A 19,368-nucleotide genomic window follows, 5' to 3' on the forward strand; every position below is an offset into this window, starting at 1 on the left:
GATCTCCTGACCTCGTGATCCACCCGCCTCGGCCTCCCAAAGTGCTGGGATTACAGGCTTGAGCCACCGCGCCCGGCCTAGTCAGTTCTTTCTTATCACCTCTCCTCATTTTGCTGCTTCTAAATGAGTAATGAGTTTGAGAATTTTTTCTTAGTAAGAGTCAATAGGTTCTAAGCAAGACCTCTAGAGTCTCATTTAGAGAATGAGAACTTTTTTTTTTTTTTTAATCTTTCTTTTGGCTTGAGGCTGTATTTTAACTCCAGGTAAGTGAGATATCTATTCCTACATTTTTTTCTCATAGATCTTCTTTGAGAAACCAGTGATACTAAAAGACAAGGGGTCTACACTCTTGCGTTAGGGTTTCAGGAAGTAGAATTGGGTCAGGAAGAGAAAGATCACTTTCAGGCTGATAAGTTGCAATTACCCAGAGTGGTAGAGTATAGATTGGGGAGTTAAATTACCTAGTGCTGCATAACATAATAGATACAGACAGAAGTGGATGGTGGCTTAAGAATAAGTATGTGAGTTCTTTTCTCAGTGATCTTTGTGCCAGTAGAGCACTGGATTAGCCAGGAGCATTCTTCATTAATTTGACATATTTAAAAAAGCTGATGAGCTGGATGTACAACATGCTTTTGTACTGTGGGAAAGGCACGCCAGCGAGACCAGACTTGTTGGCTTGTTACAAAGTGTCCCAAACAAGCTCTTTTACTGTTTATCTGAAAGGGAGTGAGTACCATTCTGTTTGTATAGAAGAAATCTCTTGTTTCTGAACCTATTTAACTGATTTCAGAATAATTTATGTATCTTTAGAAAAATAGGATTATTTATTACTTTACCTAAAGTTTTCTTTAGTACCCTTTTCTGAGTAGCTGTAGGACTGGAGTAACCCTAGACCTTCATGTCTTTTGGAACTTAATGCAGTGAAAATGAGATTAAGCCTTTCTGCATCCCCCCTTTTTGAAGAGACAGGGTCTGTTGCTGCTTAGGTTGGTCTTGAACTCCTCAGCTCAAGCAGTCCTCCCAGTTTGGCCTCCTGAGTAGCTGGGATTACAGACGCGCACACTGTCATGCCTGGCTTTCAAGAATGAGGCTTTCTGTAATAAACAGCCTTTCTCCTTGTTTTACCTGAGAATGAATATTTTCTGTTGTTTTTTATGGGTGTACCCCCTCCCTCCCCTTTTAATTACTTAGGAGCTTGCAAGTTTTTGAAGAAACAGGAATCTCTCATAGTGAATTTCTCCATCGTCAACATACAGAAGAAGGTGGTGGTCCCCTTGGAGGTCCTCTGAAGTTCTCTAACCCTTGCATCCTTTGGCTTCATGCTGACCAGGCAGGTAACAACCCTTTGATGCCCTAGAGTCCATCTGTGATGGAACTTAGAGTAATAAGTTACTGTATAGAAAATGCTTAGAACCATGGGTGGCTCGTAATAAACCCTAAACAAGTATTAGCTATTAATTTTATTATCATTATCATTATTTGTTGACTTAGGCACAGTGCCGTTCCCCCTAGATATCTGTTTGGAAAGGGAGAAAGGATAGCCCTGGCACTAGGAGAAGACATCATGGGTAGAGTGGGATGGGATGGACAGATGGGAAAGAGACTGCCATCCAGGGAAGGTCCAAAGGAGAAAAAGAAGGAAGTTTCTTGTGGAAGGTTGGCTGGAGGCTAGAATGTTCTAGAAGCAGTATGCCTTATAATTAGCTTGCTAGCCTGATGGCATTTTGTTGCTAAAGTATAATTATGTCCTGTGATAGTAGTAACTTACTCATCCAGCAAACGTTCAGTAAGCATTCAGTGAAGTGCTGGGTATTCTGTGTGGTACTTCGTTTTCAGAGTTGAAGAGGCAGTGCCTTTTCTTAAGGAATTCCCAGTCTAGTGGGACAACAGACAAGGAGATAGATACTATCTGTCTGTCTATTATTTATTTGATAAGTGCTGGGCTAGATATATTTTCAGGGTGCCGTAGGGTCACAGAGAAGGGATGACGAACATTATCTGGGGGGAGTCAGAGACCAGTTTGCAAAGGTAGCCTATGATTGTCCTGAAAAGATGACATCATTATGTGGAGAAACAGTAGAGTGTAGCACTGAAGAGCACAGGCTCTTGAGGCAGACTGTCTAATAGCAAATTCCTGATCTACTAGCTTCTAGTTATGTGAATTGTAAGACAAATTAGTTTACTTTTCTGTGTCCCAGTTCTCCTGTAAAATAGAGATAATAGTAATAGTACATATCTCATAGCTTCATTAAGGATTAGATGAATTAATACGTGTAAAGTGCTCAGAATGTGTCTGACACATGACAGGTCCTCAATAAATGCAAACTTTCTAGGAAGGTTACTGTTGCTGTAGGCCAATAAATCGCAATGGTAGGGATGTAGAAGAATATAATTAAAATGGTGACAATCTATTGTTAAATTAACTGCCATAAATTGATTTAAAAAGGGAATTTTTCTTTTTTTCTTTTTTTTTTTTTTTTTCGAGACGCGAGGTCCTCGCTCGTCGCCCCAGGCTGGAAGTCAGTGGCGGGATCTCGGCTCACTGCAAGCTCCGCCTCCCGGGTTCACGCCATTCTTCTGCTCAGCCTCCTGAGTAGCTGGCCCGGCGCCCGCTTAGATTTTTTTTTTTTTTTGTATTTTAGTAGAGACGGGTTCCACCGTGGTCCCTCGGACTCCTGATCTTGTGATCCGCCCGCATCGGCCTCCCAAAGTGCGGATTACAGGCGTGAGCCACTCGCGCCCAGCTAAAAAGGGAATTTTCAATAATGGAATTTTGTAAATAAAACTTCTACTCTACAATTCAGCATAAAATAATGGTGTCTGATTCATAGTAAAGCTGTTTGTCACATCTGAACAATTACGACCTCTCACTCTTTGCTTGCTTGCTTGGCTCAGTAGTTTAGAATGTATCTAGGATGTCTTTGGATTAAAGTTCCATATTCTTATCCGAGGTGTTATCTAGGGGTTCTTAAACAAAGTAACACTGAGTTACAGTATAATGACACATTAAATTAAAAATAAGAAAGGTAAACCAGGGGATCCTCAGCCACCTCTAAAACACATTGGGATATACATTCCATGTGAGAACAGAATATTTGTCCTTCACAATTGCTGTAGTTGTATGCTTTCTCTATATGATGAGGAGGCATGTGCTTCATTCTGGCTGTTTTTATTTGGAGCTGCAAAGTCTTAAATGTGAGTAAATAAAGTATGAATTATTACAATAATCTTTGGAATCTGAATTCTTTCTTCCATTTGGATAAATTCTCTTTTTTTGTGACCACCTGTGCACTCATCATGTAAGTATATAGTAGGTACCTACAACTTGCTTGCTGGTTAATGGGCTGATTTGATTCAAGTTCTAGATAAGCGCTTGGATAAGAGGGTGGATGACATGCTTGCTGCTGGGCTCTTGGAGGAACTAAGAGAATTTCACAGACGCTATAATCAGAAGAATGTTTCGGAAAATGGGTGAGGATTTGGCTGTTATTCTGACCTACTGTCCATCTTTTGCCTACAGTCAAAAGACCATAATGCTAATACTAGCTTTGGGTCTACCTGTTTATCAGCCTTCATTACAGATGCAGTTTTTTAATCTTTCAGACAGTCCCAGGAGTTAACTTTTCAAGAAAGTAACCTGGTGGGTAGGGGAGGGGAAAATTTCAGAGAATCAGTAACTGCTCAGGATCTCAATTTCCTTATCTGACAGATGAAATGGCTCAACTAGGTCCATCTCCAAAGCCCCTGCTAGCTTTTAGGAGCAATGGCTCATCTGCTGATGCCCTCCTATTCCCAGCCAGGACTATCAACATGGTATCTTCCAATCAATTGGCTTCAAGGAATTTCACGAGTACCTGATTGCTGAGGGAAAATGCACACTGGAGACTAGTAACCAGCTTCTAAATAAAGGTGTGAATTCTTCCATCTGACCTAGTCTTGGACATCTTTGGGTGGCAGCGTACTCTGCTGGTATGGTCTGAGAAAGAGCCAAGGCTCAAAGCGTCCCAAGTAGCCTTCAGCTCAGAATTGAGATTTTTGTCCACCAAGTCTGACATTGTACTGCCATGACTGACTTTCTCCTGCTGGGCTGGGAGGGCCTGCCTCTCTGCAGGGTAGGGAGTGCTTACCTAGATTTTCTTAAATCTACTGTATCTTTCAGGTATCGAGGCTCTGAAACAAGTAACCAAGAGATATGCCCGGAAGCAAAACCGATGGGTTAAAAATCGTTTTTTGAGCAGTAAGTCTCATGTTTTTCCTTATACTATGGGTCTGTTTTCAATAGAATATAGATGTCCTCAGCTCACCCAGAAAATGAATTTTAGATTCCGGGCCTGTTCTGAGATTCTGGATCTGACCTAGGGGAAGTTCTATAACATAAATTATTATCCAGGGATAATAATTTCTTGTGATGTCTCAGAAAAAAAAAAAATTGTTTGCATTGAGGAGTCTGCTTTCTGCCTTGAACAGATGGATACTGGCTGCAAACAGCTAAGAACAACAGCAGCATCTTCTTAGGAGAGCTGGTGTTCAGGGCTGATTTTTAGCTTCAGTTTTGTACCTGAAGAGCAGTCAGATTTCTGTAGGGAAGATTTTCTAATTACAATGTTTTCTGGGGCCACATGAGTAGTATAAAAGACACCTTCACCATTTCTCCCAGCAGCTCCACATGGTGCTTCAGATGCTTCAAATGAAACTTTAATTAAACAGCATTTTTAAGGGAAAAGGAAATTCTCATTCATTTGGCCCTGTACTGTGTCTTTGGCACTAAATTTGGTGCCATACATATATTATTGAGTCTTCAAGGTAGGTGTTTTTCTTTTCTTTTTACAGATAAGAAAATGAAGGCCTAGTGAAGTTAAATAACTTGCCAAAAATCACCCAGCTAGTCGGCAGTAGATAACTGAATGCAGGCCTGACACAGAGTCCACACTCCTTTATACTACTACTCTTACTTCCTTTAGCTGTAACTTTAGCAAGACAGCATTAGTATTGGACTGTGGGTAAAAACTATGTGGTTATGAGTGAAAGGAATTAATTTAAGCATAAGTGAAACTTCAGTTTTATCTTGTGGACACGTTTTAAATATGCTTCTGAATCATCCTGTGTTTACCTTTCACTGGTAGACTTCTGCTCTCAATTACAGATAGGGCCAGCTGAAGCGTCTGCCCCACTCGGTGCCTCTGAAAATACATACCTTGATCCCTGCTGTTTACCACTAAACTGCTAACATTCTTTCTCCCAGCTCCCACTCTCTGCCTGAGCTCTCCAGTGGAGTTCTGGTGTGAAGAGGCTCGTTATGCTTTCTTCTACTTATCCTGTTTTCTCTGCATGTCCTGGTAGATAGAAGTCTTAGTGTCATCTGAAGTTGAAGCTCAGTGCTGTACTACTAATTTCTAATGCAACTTCTCTTCTCCCCATGTCTGACAATAAGCCTGTAACAGAAGACTTTTTGGTAATAATTTAGAACTTCTTCCTGTAGTAAAACCACAATAGTTCCTCCATCTCTGTGGCAGGAGGAGTTGATGGCACAGTGTGTCATATGCCTGTTCCTCATTCGTGTGTATGCCGGCATCGTCCTGGTGCTGAGTGAAAGGCACAGCTGCCCTGTAAATCAGGAGCTGTGCATGATTGGCCAGGGCTGGTCTGCTGGGGTATGGTTCTGGCAGAAAGCCAGGGGGACTTCCCCACCCCAGCTTGGCCTTGGACCCAAGCCAGAAATAGCAGCTGGGAGCCGAGAACTTGTTGAAAGGTGCTTAGACAGGGCACAGAAGCCCAACAAAGGGCTTAGAGGAGAAAGGAAAATGTAGAGTGGCCTGGAAACAGGTGCAGAGCTTAGCCAAGGCCAGGTGTGCTGTGATGCTGCCTGCACCCTCCTAGTCTCACCTTTCCGTGTGGTGGCAGGTGCAGCCCAGTCCAGTCTATGAAGAATCTTATTTGTGGTTGGCACAGTCAAAAGGCCAGCACCTGCCAGTCGTTGGCATCCCAAGGCCTTTGATGTTTTTGCCTATGGGTGATGCTCTTTGCCTTTAGGCAACTGAATCAACCTAGCTGTGGAAGGCAATTTAGTATGTACATAGGCAGGGAAGCTAACTGCAGAGACTAAACTCTTGCAACATGGTTGGCTCAGGTGGTTGAAATACCTGTAGCTACACTCTTTGCTACTTTCAGTCTCATCTGCGTTAGAAAGTGTCTACCAGGGGGTGTTTCTTGAATACCCTCTAGATCAGGTTTTTAAAAGAAGTTGCTCAACTACATCACTTCTAAGGTTTCTTTCTGGTTCGCAGATTCTGTGGCTTATTGGCTGATATGATTCTGTTCCCAGCCCATGCTGTCAAAGCATTTCATGAGTCCCAGGCTGCTGAGGGAATATATGCAAACCTGAGGCTAGTATCTGCTCCTAAAGAAAGCTGTGAATTCTCTTGCCACAGATCGCCATCATCGTAAGATGATATGGAACTTAGACTAGGCACTTACTTAAAGCTGTTAGTTTATTTCTTCTTATGATGTGCTGTCTTTGTGTTGTAGCTCACACAATGGTCCCTCGAGCTGTTAACTCTATTCTGGTTTCCTGGCTGATCTGGAAGATCCTGCACCCATGTATCCAGATTATGTAGCTAGTCTTATTGGCTGCAGAGCAGTTAAACCTCTAGGTCTTTCTTGGATTGTGGTTCATGTTTCAGTTAGAATGAATAGCATGGTCAGAATGTTTACTCCTTTGGCTCTGTGTATTTCCCTGGAGGATTTCAGAGTCCTGGGTGCAGAGTAGATTGGGTTTGAGGCTGACCTCTCACAACCTTTCTTTGTCATCATTAGGACCTGGTCCCAGTGTCCCCCCTGTCTATGGCTTAGAGGTATCTGATGTCTCGAAGTGGGAAGAGTCTGTTCTTGAACCTGCTCTTGAAATCGTGCAAAGTTTCATCCAGGTAATTGTGACTCATGATACAGTCTATTGTCTGGTTTTCAGAGCACTTTCGTTAGCTGACACCTTTGTTGCTATATTGAAGAACCAGGCCTTCTTTTCCATAGAATAAAGCCAAAGGGCTGGCTGCTTTTCAGTACCTGGAGACTGCTTTTCTTCTTTTACATTCAGAAAGGTTGTTGCTAAAATCTGTATACAACCCATCTGCTCTCTGGGGTGAGAAAAAGGAATCTTAGGAAAATCCCACTTCCCTTAATAAAGAATTATATCCAGATCTCTTTGAATTGAATATTCCCTTCCACCCTTGTTCTTTTAGGGCCGCAAGCCTATGGCCACTCCAATAAAGATGCCATACAATGAAGCTGAGAACAAGAGAAGTTATCACATGTGTGACCTCTGTGATCGAATCATCATTGGGGATCGCGAGTGGGCAGGTAGAGTATGGGGAGGGGCATGAAGAAATCTATAAGGGTGGGTTCACACTGACTTCATGAAATTTAAGGTCTTTGGCAGATTGAACCTGGAGTCTATTTATTTGTAAAGGGACAGCTAGATTCCTCTAAGAGCCTGTGCTCAAATTCACTGGAGGCTTCCCCCAACTGGGGAGTTGTCTCTGTATTCTGAGATTCAGAGGAAAATCAAATGCTCTCCATCTTCAGCTGGAATTAATATTTTATACTAAGAGATCTGCAGGTAACTTTCTAGAGCTCCTTTGACTTTGTGGTCCTGCCTTGGAGGAGTTTCTTGGCCTTTCATGTTTATAATTCAGTGGGGCGGGATCAGGAAGTAAGGGTGTAAGGGAAGCCAGGCAGCTAATCCAGGAGACTGGAAGAAGCAGAAGCGTAGCTGGGAGCGGGCAGGAAGTACAGTTACTCCTCCTGAGTGTGGTTTTTAAAAGTGGTATCTCTTCAGTAACCTTTGAGGTAATTGTTGACATAGTGGTAGTTGCTAAAACTGTGATAAAAAGATGTTAAGGGAAACTGTGTGAAAGTAAGCCTGTCACACATGTATAAAGAAGGTTAGTTCCCCACCACCTCAGGGCCAGCCCCACCCTAAGGCTCTGTATCCCTGCATTAGAGCCTGGCTCTGCCTCTGCCACAGAGTTACATTGCACACACATCGTTGGATTTTCAGATTTCTGCAGTGATCCAATCAAAGCCCAGGACTTCTCCCCCAAGCCTTGAGTTTACTTGGTATTTAGAAACAGGTGTAAGGTTTGCTGCTTTCAGGCACAGTGGGGCTTGTCGTTTACTCAGCGGCTGGGATCCTTCTGTTCAGAGCACTGTTTTGCATGGGATTCTCAGAGAAGTAGATTTTTCTCCCCAAAGCAACCAATAGGATGATTAGGTCTATTAACTGGTAACTGGCAAAATGAACTCCGTTGTCAGAGACTGGGGATGGCTGTGATTGCCCAACCAGCAGAAGAAGCCTCGATTGTCGTTGGTTTATAATGATGAAAGGGGAAGAGAAAGAGAGTGTCTGATTGTTTTTTTCTAAAGGAAACTTAGTGGTTCGATTTGTTGAATGTCCTTCAGGGATAGCCTTAGAGAAGCAACATGTGTGAGCCTTTGTGAGCTTAGCTTGTGTAAGCCCTTCTGTAGTGCCATCTGTCAAGTCCTTGCTCCCATCTCCTGCTGCCATGGAGAGCCAGCCCAGAAGCCCATTTTTTGCCTTAGGCTCTAGCTGGAGAACAAAGCTGACTTATTTCCCCAAGTAAACTTTTCTCTTAATTCTAACCTCTACGTTACTTATTCTTGCTTCTAAACTCTTCAAAATGATGTTTTTAATATGTATAAAAGAGAATTTAAACTAGTTGTCTATCTCTTTCAGTGTTCCCAGGTGAGATTTCCTTGAAAAAAGAACAGGATAGTGAAAATAAACCTGTATAAGTTAGTCATAAGGTGGGAACTGTCTTAGGGGTGACAGGTCTGCAGTTGATAGCAGGCAACAGTGGCCCTTTAGCTTGACTTCCTCCTTCAACCCTCGGAAGAAATTGTCAGTGATAAATGCACCTTCCTTAATCCCTGGAGCAGTGTGTGCCTAGATAATAGGAATCTTGCCAGAGAGTTGTTCACATGACCTTTTTGACCCAGGCACAGGGATGCCAGACCAGGAAGGACAACAGGCAATGCCCTGCAATACAGAGGATTTGAATTTCTAACTTTCAGCCTTACAAGTTAAAAATGTATCTGTAACAGGAAGACCCATACTACAGAGACCTGATTCTGGAAAGTGGGATCTCTTTTTGAAGCCATGGGTCTAAGTAGAAGAGTTTACCTGCTGTGTGACCTTGGACATTTTGTAAGACCTCTCTGAACTTCAATTTCCCTTGTGTAAAATGAGCAGAATAGTACCATCTTACAAGACTGCCATGAGGATTGGTGATGTAAAGTATCTGGCAGGGAGCGCTTGATATGTGGTAGCTCACTCTCTTTTGCCAGCTCGCTGGCCATATAATTTATTCTTCCCTTAAAAATGCTAAGCAGCTATACCCGTACATGTGTTGATCTTGCTATTTATTGTTGAAGAAAAGCATTGTATAGTTAATTTTACTTGCTTCTAGATTAATTTTAGAGCATTCTAATGAGTTTTTTTGTTTGTTTGATTTGGTTTTGTCTTATCAGCGCATATAAAATCCAAATCCCACTTGAAGCAACTGAAGAGAAGAAGAAGGTTGGATTCAGATGCTGCCAACACCATAGAAAATCAGAGCATTTCCCCAGACCATGACAAAGAACCTAAAGAGAAGAGATCCCCAGGGCAGAATGAGCAAGAGTTGAAATGCAGCATTTAAGAGACATGTCCAGTGGCCTTTGGAAAGGTGGTGGGGATCCACTTCTGAAGGGAGGGGTATGTCTGTCTCCCAGTCTGGACAGAGGAGTGCTATGCAGAATTTTGTGCATAGCAGAAAAGCTCCCACCATTTTCTTTCATTCAGTGGCGTGTTCTAAAGTCTCATGTTCTCTATAATAGAAACAGCAGGTCTTGTCAGCTCCTTGTATGGCTGATGTGTCTGGAAATGATGTCGTTCAAGAAAGCATTTTTTTTTCTTTGAATCTTAAAGGTTCTATTATTAAAAGAGGCACAGATTCCACATTTTTATACATGAGGATCTTTTTTTGTGGTGAATACCAGGACTGACTGCATCCCTTTAAAGAAGTTTTATGTCCCTGACTCTAGCTAAAATTATCTGATTTCCAGATGCTTTTGTAGATGACTGAAGTATTTGTGAGCCACATATTGGGAGTTCTAGATTTGAGTGAATGGCAGGACAGGATCATCCCCACTGAGATGATTAAGTGAACCAAACTAGTTCTCGGAGTTCTACAGAGAAGGAGGGAATCAGACTGAGGAAGCTGTGTCATGGGACTTGAAGACCAAAGACTTTGCAATTTGCAAGCTGCTCATATGTGAGTTATTATCACTGCTGTCTTTCTATTGAGTTACAAATCTATATTTTTATTGAAGTTTAAATAAAGAAAAAATTTAGAAGAGCCTCTTTGATCCTTAAAAAGAATACAAGTCCATGTCTAGTTTATACACAGTATGCTCTGTTATCAACATGATATAGCTTTTTCTCAAATTTGACCTTCTTCGTAGATCATGCTGTCCATTTATGTAGCAGGTGTTTATTTAACACATTATAGTCCTTGAAGACATCTAGAGAGGGTCTTTTATTAGAGATCTATTACTTCTAGTTGAAGCCCTCTTTCTAGAGTGACCTGTGCTGCCAGCAATATTAAATAGTTATTATTTATATATAACATCAAATATAGCATTTTTAGGGTATAATTCAGCAGCATTGACTACACTCACAACGTTGTGCAATCGTTACCACTATCTATTTCCAAAACTTTTTTGTCACTCCAAACAAACTTTGTGCCCTTTAAGCATTAACTCCCCATTCAAATACATTTTGTTTGTGCAGAATCTACTATATGAGAGGCCCTGAATTAGGCTAAAGGGAATGCAGAGATGAGATGTGTTCTTGCCTTCAGGGAGCTTATAAATAATTGCGTGTTTACACAAACACCAATCCAGGCAAGAGAGGATCAAAGGCCACAAGAGCTGTGTAGAATTTCAGTTTAGAAGGAAAGGAAGCGATCATGGAAGGAGAAGCATTTCTGCTAGACCTTGAAAAGCAATTATTGGTAAATGTTTTATTTCCTATGCATATAAGACTTCACAGAGGAGAAGGCAGAGTAAAAAAACTATCTAACTTGATTGACCTTTTTTTAAACAGTGCTGAATTCCAGAACCTCACCCACCTTCAACTCATTTGAATCTCAAAAATAAATTTATTCTCTGGGCAAAGAAGTTTATTAACTACTTTAGGAGCTAACAAGGTGGGAAGCCACATCTTCCCAGTGGGAGTGGAGATGAGTACTTACTGTGAGCCACGCAGTGCCAGGTTCTTTTTATACGTTATCTTCTCACACAGCCCTGGGAGGGAAATGCTGTTTCCTTTGCTATTAACCGGGGGGAAACTAAGGCTCAGCAGTGGAGTACAGCTAGCAAGTGGTAGAGCTGGAATTGAGGTGAGGCTGGTAGACAACCTTTTAAGCACTGTGTTAAGCTGGCAGTTTGTAGGGAAGAACCTTTAGTTTCTCTGAAATATTCTTCATTCAAGTTGCTAAATATGCTTTAAAGCCTAAAAAAGTTTCAGTAGACAAGCAGGAAAAACTAGTTTTAATAATTGTACGTTAAAAAGCCTTTAATTCTTCCATCTGAAATACTTGGAGCAGTAATTCTCATTGAACTCATTGTTATCTCTATGGCAATTGGAAATCAGGAATTTTTTACAAAAAAAAAAATCAAAGTGTCTAATATTTATGAAGCACTTACTAAGTGTAAGGCACTGTGGTTGAGCCCACTGTTCATATTCTTAGCAATTGTAAATTCAACCAAATGAAATTCCTTTATCAGCAGCAAAGAGCCTGGGAAGGGCAGAACACTCACTAGAAATCTGCCTGGTGCTCTGGTCTGAGGCATTACCCTGAGTAGATTTCCCTTTTGCGCCTGCTCCCCAATGAATGACTTTGCTGTCAAGTGTAGGGAAGGAAAGTAGTTTGTCTTGTGATGGGCATAAATGTAGAGATGAAAGAATCCTTTATCTCTTGTATGGATGGGGAAACTGAAGCCTAAAACATGGATGTTCCAGTCACAGAGCAAGGCAAAGCCAGGACAAACCTTAGATCACCTTTCTTACTCTATTACTAAATCTCATACCAAATCTCATTTGAGAGCTGAAAAGTACCATAGAGCTTTGCGCTATTTGCTCAGCCTGGAGTGAGAATGAGGAATGCCGTTTTGTACCATCTGGCCATAGCAATCTCCAGGCAAGCAGAGCCCTCCAGTCCAGGTACCCAGAGCCTCCAGTCCGTCACACCAGCAGTGCTATCTAAATGGCTTTGGCAATTAATTCCAATACTCAGTGAGCTATTAGGTTCATCTGCTTCTGTCAGTAAAAATCTTGATTAGGCGTTAGATATTTCTTACAGTTCAGGCAATGTTGTTGTAGGTGGGTAGAAAGTCCTTTGATTCTGAAGAGAGATCTAGGTTCTTAGACCTGAAAATACTTTGCTTGATTCTTAGGGCTAAGCAAGAGAACAGCTCATCTGTATTCCAGGAATATGGCTTGATCCTTCCCAGCTCTGAGTAACTTTTTGTACTCTCTTAGCTCTCTTTAGTTCCAAAGAGGATTTTTTTGCTTAAAACAAAACAAAACACACAGTATAACATTAAGAAACAACAGTCCGGAAGTGGTGGCTCACGCCTGTAATGCCAACACTTTGGGAAGCTGAGGCAGAAGGATCACTGAAGCCTAGGAGTTTGAGACCAGCCTAGGCAACGTAGTGAGACCCAGTCTGTTTGAAAAATGATAGATAGATAGATAGATAGATAGATAGATAGATAGATAGATAGGCCAGGTATGGTGGGTCATGCCTATAGTCCCAGGTACTTGGAAGGCTCAGGTAGGCGGATGGCTTGAGCCTGGGAGATTGAGGCTACAGTGAAACATGATCATGCCACTGCACTCCAGCCTGGGTGGCAGAGCAACACCGTGTTGCTCAAAAAGAAAATAAAATTAACAACCCTCTCCCCCCAGACACACATGCATGAAATCAACCTTTTATGAATGCAGTGACTTGTCAATATCCCTAGCACCTAGAAACAGTCAAATATTTGTCAAATAAATTGCATGAAAGCATAAAAACTAAGTAGGTCTCTACATAAGTGATCTGCTTCAATAGTTAAATACCCTTTAACCAAGATGAAGAAATTTTGGGATAGCCACTGGCAGGAATTTCAGTATTTGATTATCACCTACTTGGGCAGTTAAGGCTGTTTTCTAAAATGATGGCTAACTGGTTATTTGTAAAGCTACTCTGAATGCTTACAAAGGAAGCTGCATGTTTGCATTAGTTCAGGTAAAAGGCTAAGTTGCTATAACAAAGGGACTCAACGATACAGTGGCTTAAAGAACAAAGAAGTTTATTCTTTCTCAGGTAACAGCTCTGAAGGGAATTGACCTGTCTGAAGTGAGTGGTTCAGGTCATTGGGGCAGCTCTGCACCAAGTGGTGATTCAGGCACACAGGTTCCTCATATCATGTTGCTTCTCCATCCTCTGGAGCATTGGCCTCATGGGCTGCGTGCTTGAAGCTGGGTCATTGTTGGTCCCAGCTAATGGGAAGGGGAAAAGAAACAGGGAGGAGGCAGACCCGCTGCCTGAAGGCCTAGACTCTTCAGTGGCGTGGATACTTCTGCATACATTCTCACTTTCCATTGGCAAGGACTTAGTCCAATGGCCACGCCCACCTTGCCAGGAAGGCTGAGAAACGTAGTCAAGCCATGTGCCAAGAAGGAATGGGAGGACAGGTTTTGGTGGGCAACTTACAGTCCCCACTAAAGGGAAGGAGCACTCAATTCCAGGCTCATTTAACTAATTAACAAACTCTGTTAGTTTGCTAGGGGCAAATCTCTCTATTTCCCCATCTGTGAAATTAGTGAGTTGTATTGAGCTGACCTCTGAAATATTTCAAAAAGTAAAGCTTGAGAAAATTCTGACTGGTAGGACTTTAAGACAAGAATAAGAAAGCATTGTAGGGAATGGGAGTCTGTATAAACCTCAGGGCCAGTGGCTGATACTGTAAAGATGGTGGGGAGGAAAGATGGAAGGTGTTTTGGTGGCATTGTTGAATAACTGAACTAATGATGACTTAACTGCCTACCTTCAGACTTTGTTTTATGTGGCAGGGAGAGGGCAGTGGGAGAAAGAAACCACTATTTGTATTTGCAGCTGAACACTTTATTTTCTAATATACTATCTGTGTGATCTTGGGAATATTGTTTAAAACCCTGTTTCCTCATGTGTAAAATGAAGTTATCTGTATTCCACGGGACATGGTAAAGATTAAGTGAGGTCCTTTTGTAAATGGCATAGTGTTTTGGCACTGTAGTGCCCAGTAAATGGTAAGTATAAATTGGATTTATTTGCTTCATTGGGGAAAAATTGTTAATGCTACTAAAATGCTGGTTTATGGTATGGTATCATTTCTTGGAAGTTATCAGGGCAAGTTCTGACTTAAGACTGACTAGTTTGGTGGACTGTAGTACTAATGGCCAGAAATGGTGCCTCAGGCTTCATCTGCCACCCACCTAGGCTTCAGCTGTTAGGTTTGGTTTGTTTCAATGCATATGATTTCCTCCATGGGTCAGCTCATTTGCTTGGACTGTTTTCTCCCCTTGAAATGTCCTTTCCCCTGCTCTTTACCTAGTGAACTCCTACACATCCTTCAAGGCCCAGATCTGATGTCCTCTCCTTAGAAAAAGCTTCTTCGACTCCTGTAGGGAGACTTAATTTCTCCTCCTAGCAGTTAATACATAATAGTGTTAATATTAGCTGGTGCTTATGTAGTCCTGTGAGCTAGGCACTGCTTTAAGCACTTTTACACATATTAACTTATTTAATCCTCACAGAGCCCAATGAGGTAGTTTTGTCATTGTTCTTGTTAGCTCTGTCTTACAACTAGGGAAACTGAATAGAGCAGTTAGATGACTTTCCTAAGGGCAAGCTGGGATTTGAAAATAGGTGGGTGGCTCCAGAGTCTGTTCTGCCTCATTATTTTGCTACAGCTCATAGCACCTGTTATTTATCTCTTGTTCCCACTGGAAAGTAAATTCTGCCAGGATCTGAGTACTATTTTAAGATGATTGTGAAACATATAGTGGGTACCCAATGTATATTGAGGCTAATTTCTGCAAGGCACACCTCCCTGTCTAAATGTAGACATGGCTTCTCTTCATTGGGTGCTTTCTGTGTGTCAAGCATTATATCAAGCACATGCATACGTTATAATGATTCCTTAAAACAAACGGACAAGATAATTTGTTACCACCATTTTATAAACACAGCTTAATAAACAGTGGTTGGCACAGAGTAAACATGCAAATATTTGCCGAGTACCAGAGATAAAGCTTGGTGAGGGCAGCGATTTTTGTCTGTTGTTCACTGCTTTATCCCTGGCAGCTACAATGGCCTGCTGCTTAAAAGCACTTATTTGTGTTTTTGGTTTTTTACTTTAAGTCAGCCTTTTATTTTTATCCAGATTTATTGAGATATAATTGACAGATAAAATTGTATGTATTTAAGCTATATAAAGTGATGGTTTTATATATGTATATATATATGTGTGTGTGTATCTATCTATCTTATCTGTCTATACCACCATCAAGTTAGTTAACACATCCCATAAACATTTGTTGAGCTAGGATTTGAAGCCAGTTTGGGCTGACTCCAAACCCATGCTCTAACCACAACCCTCTACTTCTGCAAGGTCATTTCTTTAGGGTTTTTGAACGTACAGATTGAGGGTTTTTGAATGTACAAATTATTTATATCCGATCTACTTCTAAGAAAGAATCAAAGGAAGAAAACGTAAAAAAAAGAAGAAGAAAAGATGATTGAAGAACTAACTCTTGTACAAAGAGGTTTATGGCAAGAATCATGGTTACAAATGGAACATCTCAAACTAACTTAAGTAAAAAGGTGGATTTATGATTGGGTTAATGAGGTGTCTCATCAAATTCAAGGGCAAGAAAGTATCTAGGCTCCAGGCACAACTTGTACTACCCAATCTGAGGCTTTAGAGACTTTCTCTTTTCTCTGCAAATCAGCTCACTCCTCTCTCACTGTGAACAGGCTTTCTCTACATGGCAGGAGACAGGGCTGCTAGTAGCGCCTGTGTTTCACCTCTTATGGCCTTGACAACTGGAGACAGATTGTGCGGATGTTTTCTCTGGTTCTAAGTTCAAAAGCCCTAGGACACCCCGTACCCATTAGAATGACTGCTATAAAACAAAACAAAACAAATAAACCCAGAAGATAACAAGTGTTGGCAAGAATGTGGAAAAATTGGAACCCTTTGCACTGTTGGTGAGAATGTAAAATAGTGCAGCTGCTGTGGAAAATGGTATGGCAGTTCCTCAGAAAATTAAAAAGGGAACCACCATATGATCCAGCAGTCCCCCCTCTGGGGATATATCCCAAAGACCTGAAAGCAGGGTCTCAGAGAGATACACCCTTGTGCTGCATAGCAGTGTTCTTTACAATAGCCAAGGGGTAGGAGCAGCCCAATTGTCCGTCAAGAGTGAATCTAGGCTGGATGTGGTGGCACACACCTGTAATCCCAGCACTTTGGGAGGCTGAGGTGGGTGGATCACCTGGGGTCAGGAGTTTGAGACCAGTCTGACCAACATAGCGAAATCCTGTCTCTACTAGAAATATAAAAATCAGCTGGGTGTGGTGGCGCAGGCCTGTAATCCCAGCTACTTGGGAGGCTGAGGCAGGAGAATCACTTGAACCTGGGAGCTGGAGGTTGCAATGAACTGAGATTGCGCCACTGTGCTCCAGCCTGGGCAACAGAGTGAGACTACATCTCAAAAAAAAAGAAAAGAAAAAGAAAAGTGAATCTAAGGACTGCACACAGTGGCTTGTGCCTGTTATCCCAGCACTTTGAGGGGCCAAGGCAGGAGGATCACTTGAGCCCCGGAGTTCAAGACCAGCCTGGGCAACACAGTGAGACCCCATCTCTACAAAAAATAAACAAATTAGCTGGGTGTGGTGGTGTGTGCCTGTAGTCCCAACTACTTAAGAGGCTGAGGTGGGAGGATCACTTAAGCCCAAGAGGTCAAGGCTGCAGTGAGCTGTGATGGTGTCACTGCACTCCAGATCCTGGGTGACAGAATGAGACAGACCCTGTCTCAGAAATAAATAAGAGTGAGTGGATAAACAAAATGTAAGTACATATGATGGAATATTCACCCTTAGCAAGGAAGGAAGTTCTGACGCATGCTACAATTTTGAGGACATTATGCTGAATGAAAGCCAGTCAGGTCAGGCACAGTGGCACAGTGGCTCAAGCCACGTTGGGAGGCTGAGGTGGGAGGATTGCTTGAGCCTGGAGTTTTGAGACTAGCCTGGGCAACAGAATGAGACTCCACCTCTACAAAAAATAAAAGAATTATTACCCAGCACTCGGGGATGAGAGGTGAGAGGATTGATTGAGCCCGGGAGGGCAAGGCTTCAGTGTGCCTTGGCGCCACTGCACTCCAGCATGGGCAGCAAAGCAAAAAAAAAAAAGCCAGTCACCAAAAGACAAACATAGTATAGTTTCACTTACATGAGGTATCTAGAATAGTCAAATTTATAGGAACAGTATGGTGGTGCCTGGGGGTGGAGGGGGAGGGCAAATGGAGAAGTTTAATGGGATAGAGTTTCAGTTTTGTAAGATGAAAAAGTTCTGGAAATTAGTTGCACAACAATGAATATGCTTAACACTACTGAACTGTATGCTTAAAACTACTTAATACACTTAAAACTACTTTAATACACTTTCATGCACTTTCATACTCGAATACACTTGACATTACTGAATTATACACTTAGAAGGGAATTTTACCACCTTTTTTTTGAAAAAGTAAAAGTCCCAGGAAAGGGATCCTTTAGCCCAGCTTGAGTCTAGTGCTTATCCTGAGGCCCATCAGCCAGTCTGGAGATGGATTCCTGAATAGGACTGTTCCCATGGAAAGGATGGAGTAGAGGTGGAGTGATTCCCAGAGGAAGGGTGAGCGGGTTGGTGGGAGGGGAGGGCACCTGGGCAGACAAGCATTGGTGTCCACTGTGGCGTTGCTGTCTGCTAGTCAGTAAGACACTTGGTTTTCTAGCAGCAGGGCTGAGCTTAACTAAGTTCATATGCCTTCTGGGTGGTACTTGCCATTATCTTCATCATGAGATATCTGTAGTGGTCATTCCTTAGAAATTTATGGCCCGGTATGGTTTTAACAAAACGACATATCTTGTTAGTACTTGCCAAAAACCTTTGAGGTCGTTTCTACAAATGAAGAAACAGACTCACAGTATTTCAGTGACTTAACACAGGGTTGGTGTTAGTTCAGATGTAAGGGACTAAAAGCCAGTTTAAACTAATTTAGGTATAAAAGAGGATTTGTTGGTTTATGGAATCTAAAAGTTAAACAACTGAGCTTCTCCTGAAAGGACAGGCAAGGTGCAGCTGGGCCTCGGGAACAACTGCTCCCGAGGACTCAGACACTACCAGCACTGCCTCATCTCTTAGCGTGCCGATTTCACGTTTTTCTCCATGCAAACTGGCTTTCTTCATGTGGTCATTGGAAGCTGCCACACCTCACATCTTACAGCTTTTCTTCACTGCAAAGAAGTGGACCAAATCCCAAGTTTAAAAGCCCCAGGAAAAGACACAATTGAGTAGAGCTGAATTCTGTTGTCTATCCTCGGATTAAGCAGGAGAGGGCACCATCTAAGAACATGTTCCTCCCTGTAGAACAGTATGATAGAATGAAGCAAGGGACCACAAGAGTTTTCAGGAAGAGGGCAGGGATGCGATTGGTGCTGAGTAGACCAAATAATAGGTGTCCATAGCAGTGACACAGAGTAGGTGGCAGATCAGGAGAGAAGTCCAGGTCCTCTGACTACAACCCTCACTAGCACACAGTAACTACGGGGTACTTCCCATGCAAAAGGAAGGCCCTATCTCTGCAAGACCTCTGGATGGTGCATTGTCAAGTGTGAGGCTGGGGTCAGACTCTGAGTCACCAGAAGTGAAGTGACAAACCACCTGAAAGGCATAAAGGAAAACCGTTTAAGTCTGTGCCTTCTGCCTAAGCCTCCTTGTTAATATGAAGGGGATTGAGTTATAAACACTTTTTATATTTTTGAGACAGGGTCTCACTCTGTCACCGAGGTTGGAGTGCAATAGCACTCCTGGGTGCAGGTGATTCTCCCGCCTCAGCATAGGGAGACTGGGACCACAGGCACCTGCCACCATGCCCAGCTAATTTTGTATTTTTTGTAGAAATGAGGTTTCGCCATGTTACCCAGGCTGGTCTTGAACTGGTCTCAAGCAGTG

The 19,368-nt window shown here is 42.2% G+C and overlaps 1 protein-coding gene across 3 annotated transcripts in view; it reads left to right on the forward strand.

Moving 5' to 3' along the window:
- Positions 1–10,435, forward strand: part of TRIT1 (tRNA isopentenyltransferase 1) — a 52,086-nt gene extending 41,651 nt beyond the window's left edge. For 2 of the 3 annotated variants that reach the window (XM_017873347.1, XM_017873348.1), the window contains exons 5-11: positions 1,195–1,337; positions 3,363–3,474; positions 3,800–3,912; positions 4,163–4,240; positions 6,817–6,926; positions 7,239–7,356; positions 9,547–10,435. In XM_017873347.1, coding sequence (XP_017728836.1) covers positions 1,195–1,337; positions 3,363–3,474; positions 3,800–3,912; positions 4,163–4,240; positions 6,817–6,926; positions 7,239–7,356; positions 9,547–9,716 — 844 coding nt within the window. In that variant the 3' untranslated portion in view covers positions 9,717–10,435. The remainder of the gene's footprint in view (positions 1–1,194; positions 1,338–3,362; positions 3,475–3,799; positions 3,913–4,162; positions 4,241–6,816; positions 6,927–7,238; positions 7,357–9,546) is intronic. The other variant, XR_001885827.1, reaches the window with a different exon arrangement.
- Positions 10,436–19,368: the final 8,933 nt, after the last annotated feature.

Source organism: Rhinopithecus bieti, unplaced genomic scaffold (genome assembly GCF_001698545.2).
Source record: "Rhinopithecus bieti isolate Rb0 unplaced genomic scaffold, ASM169854v2 scaffold_6907, whole genome shotgun sequence".
In the NCBI taxonomy this organism is placed as follows: Eukaryota; Metazoa; Chordata; class Mammalia; order Primates; family Cercopithecidae; genus Rhinopithecus; species Rhinopithecus bieti.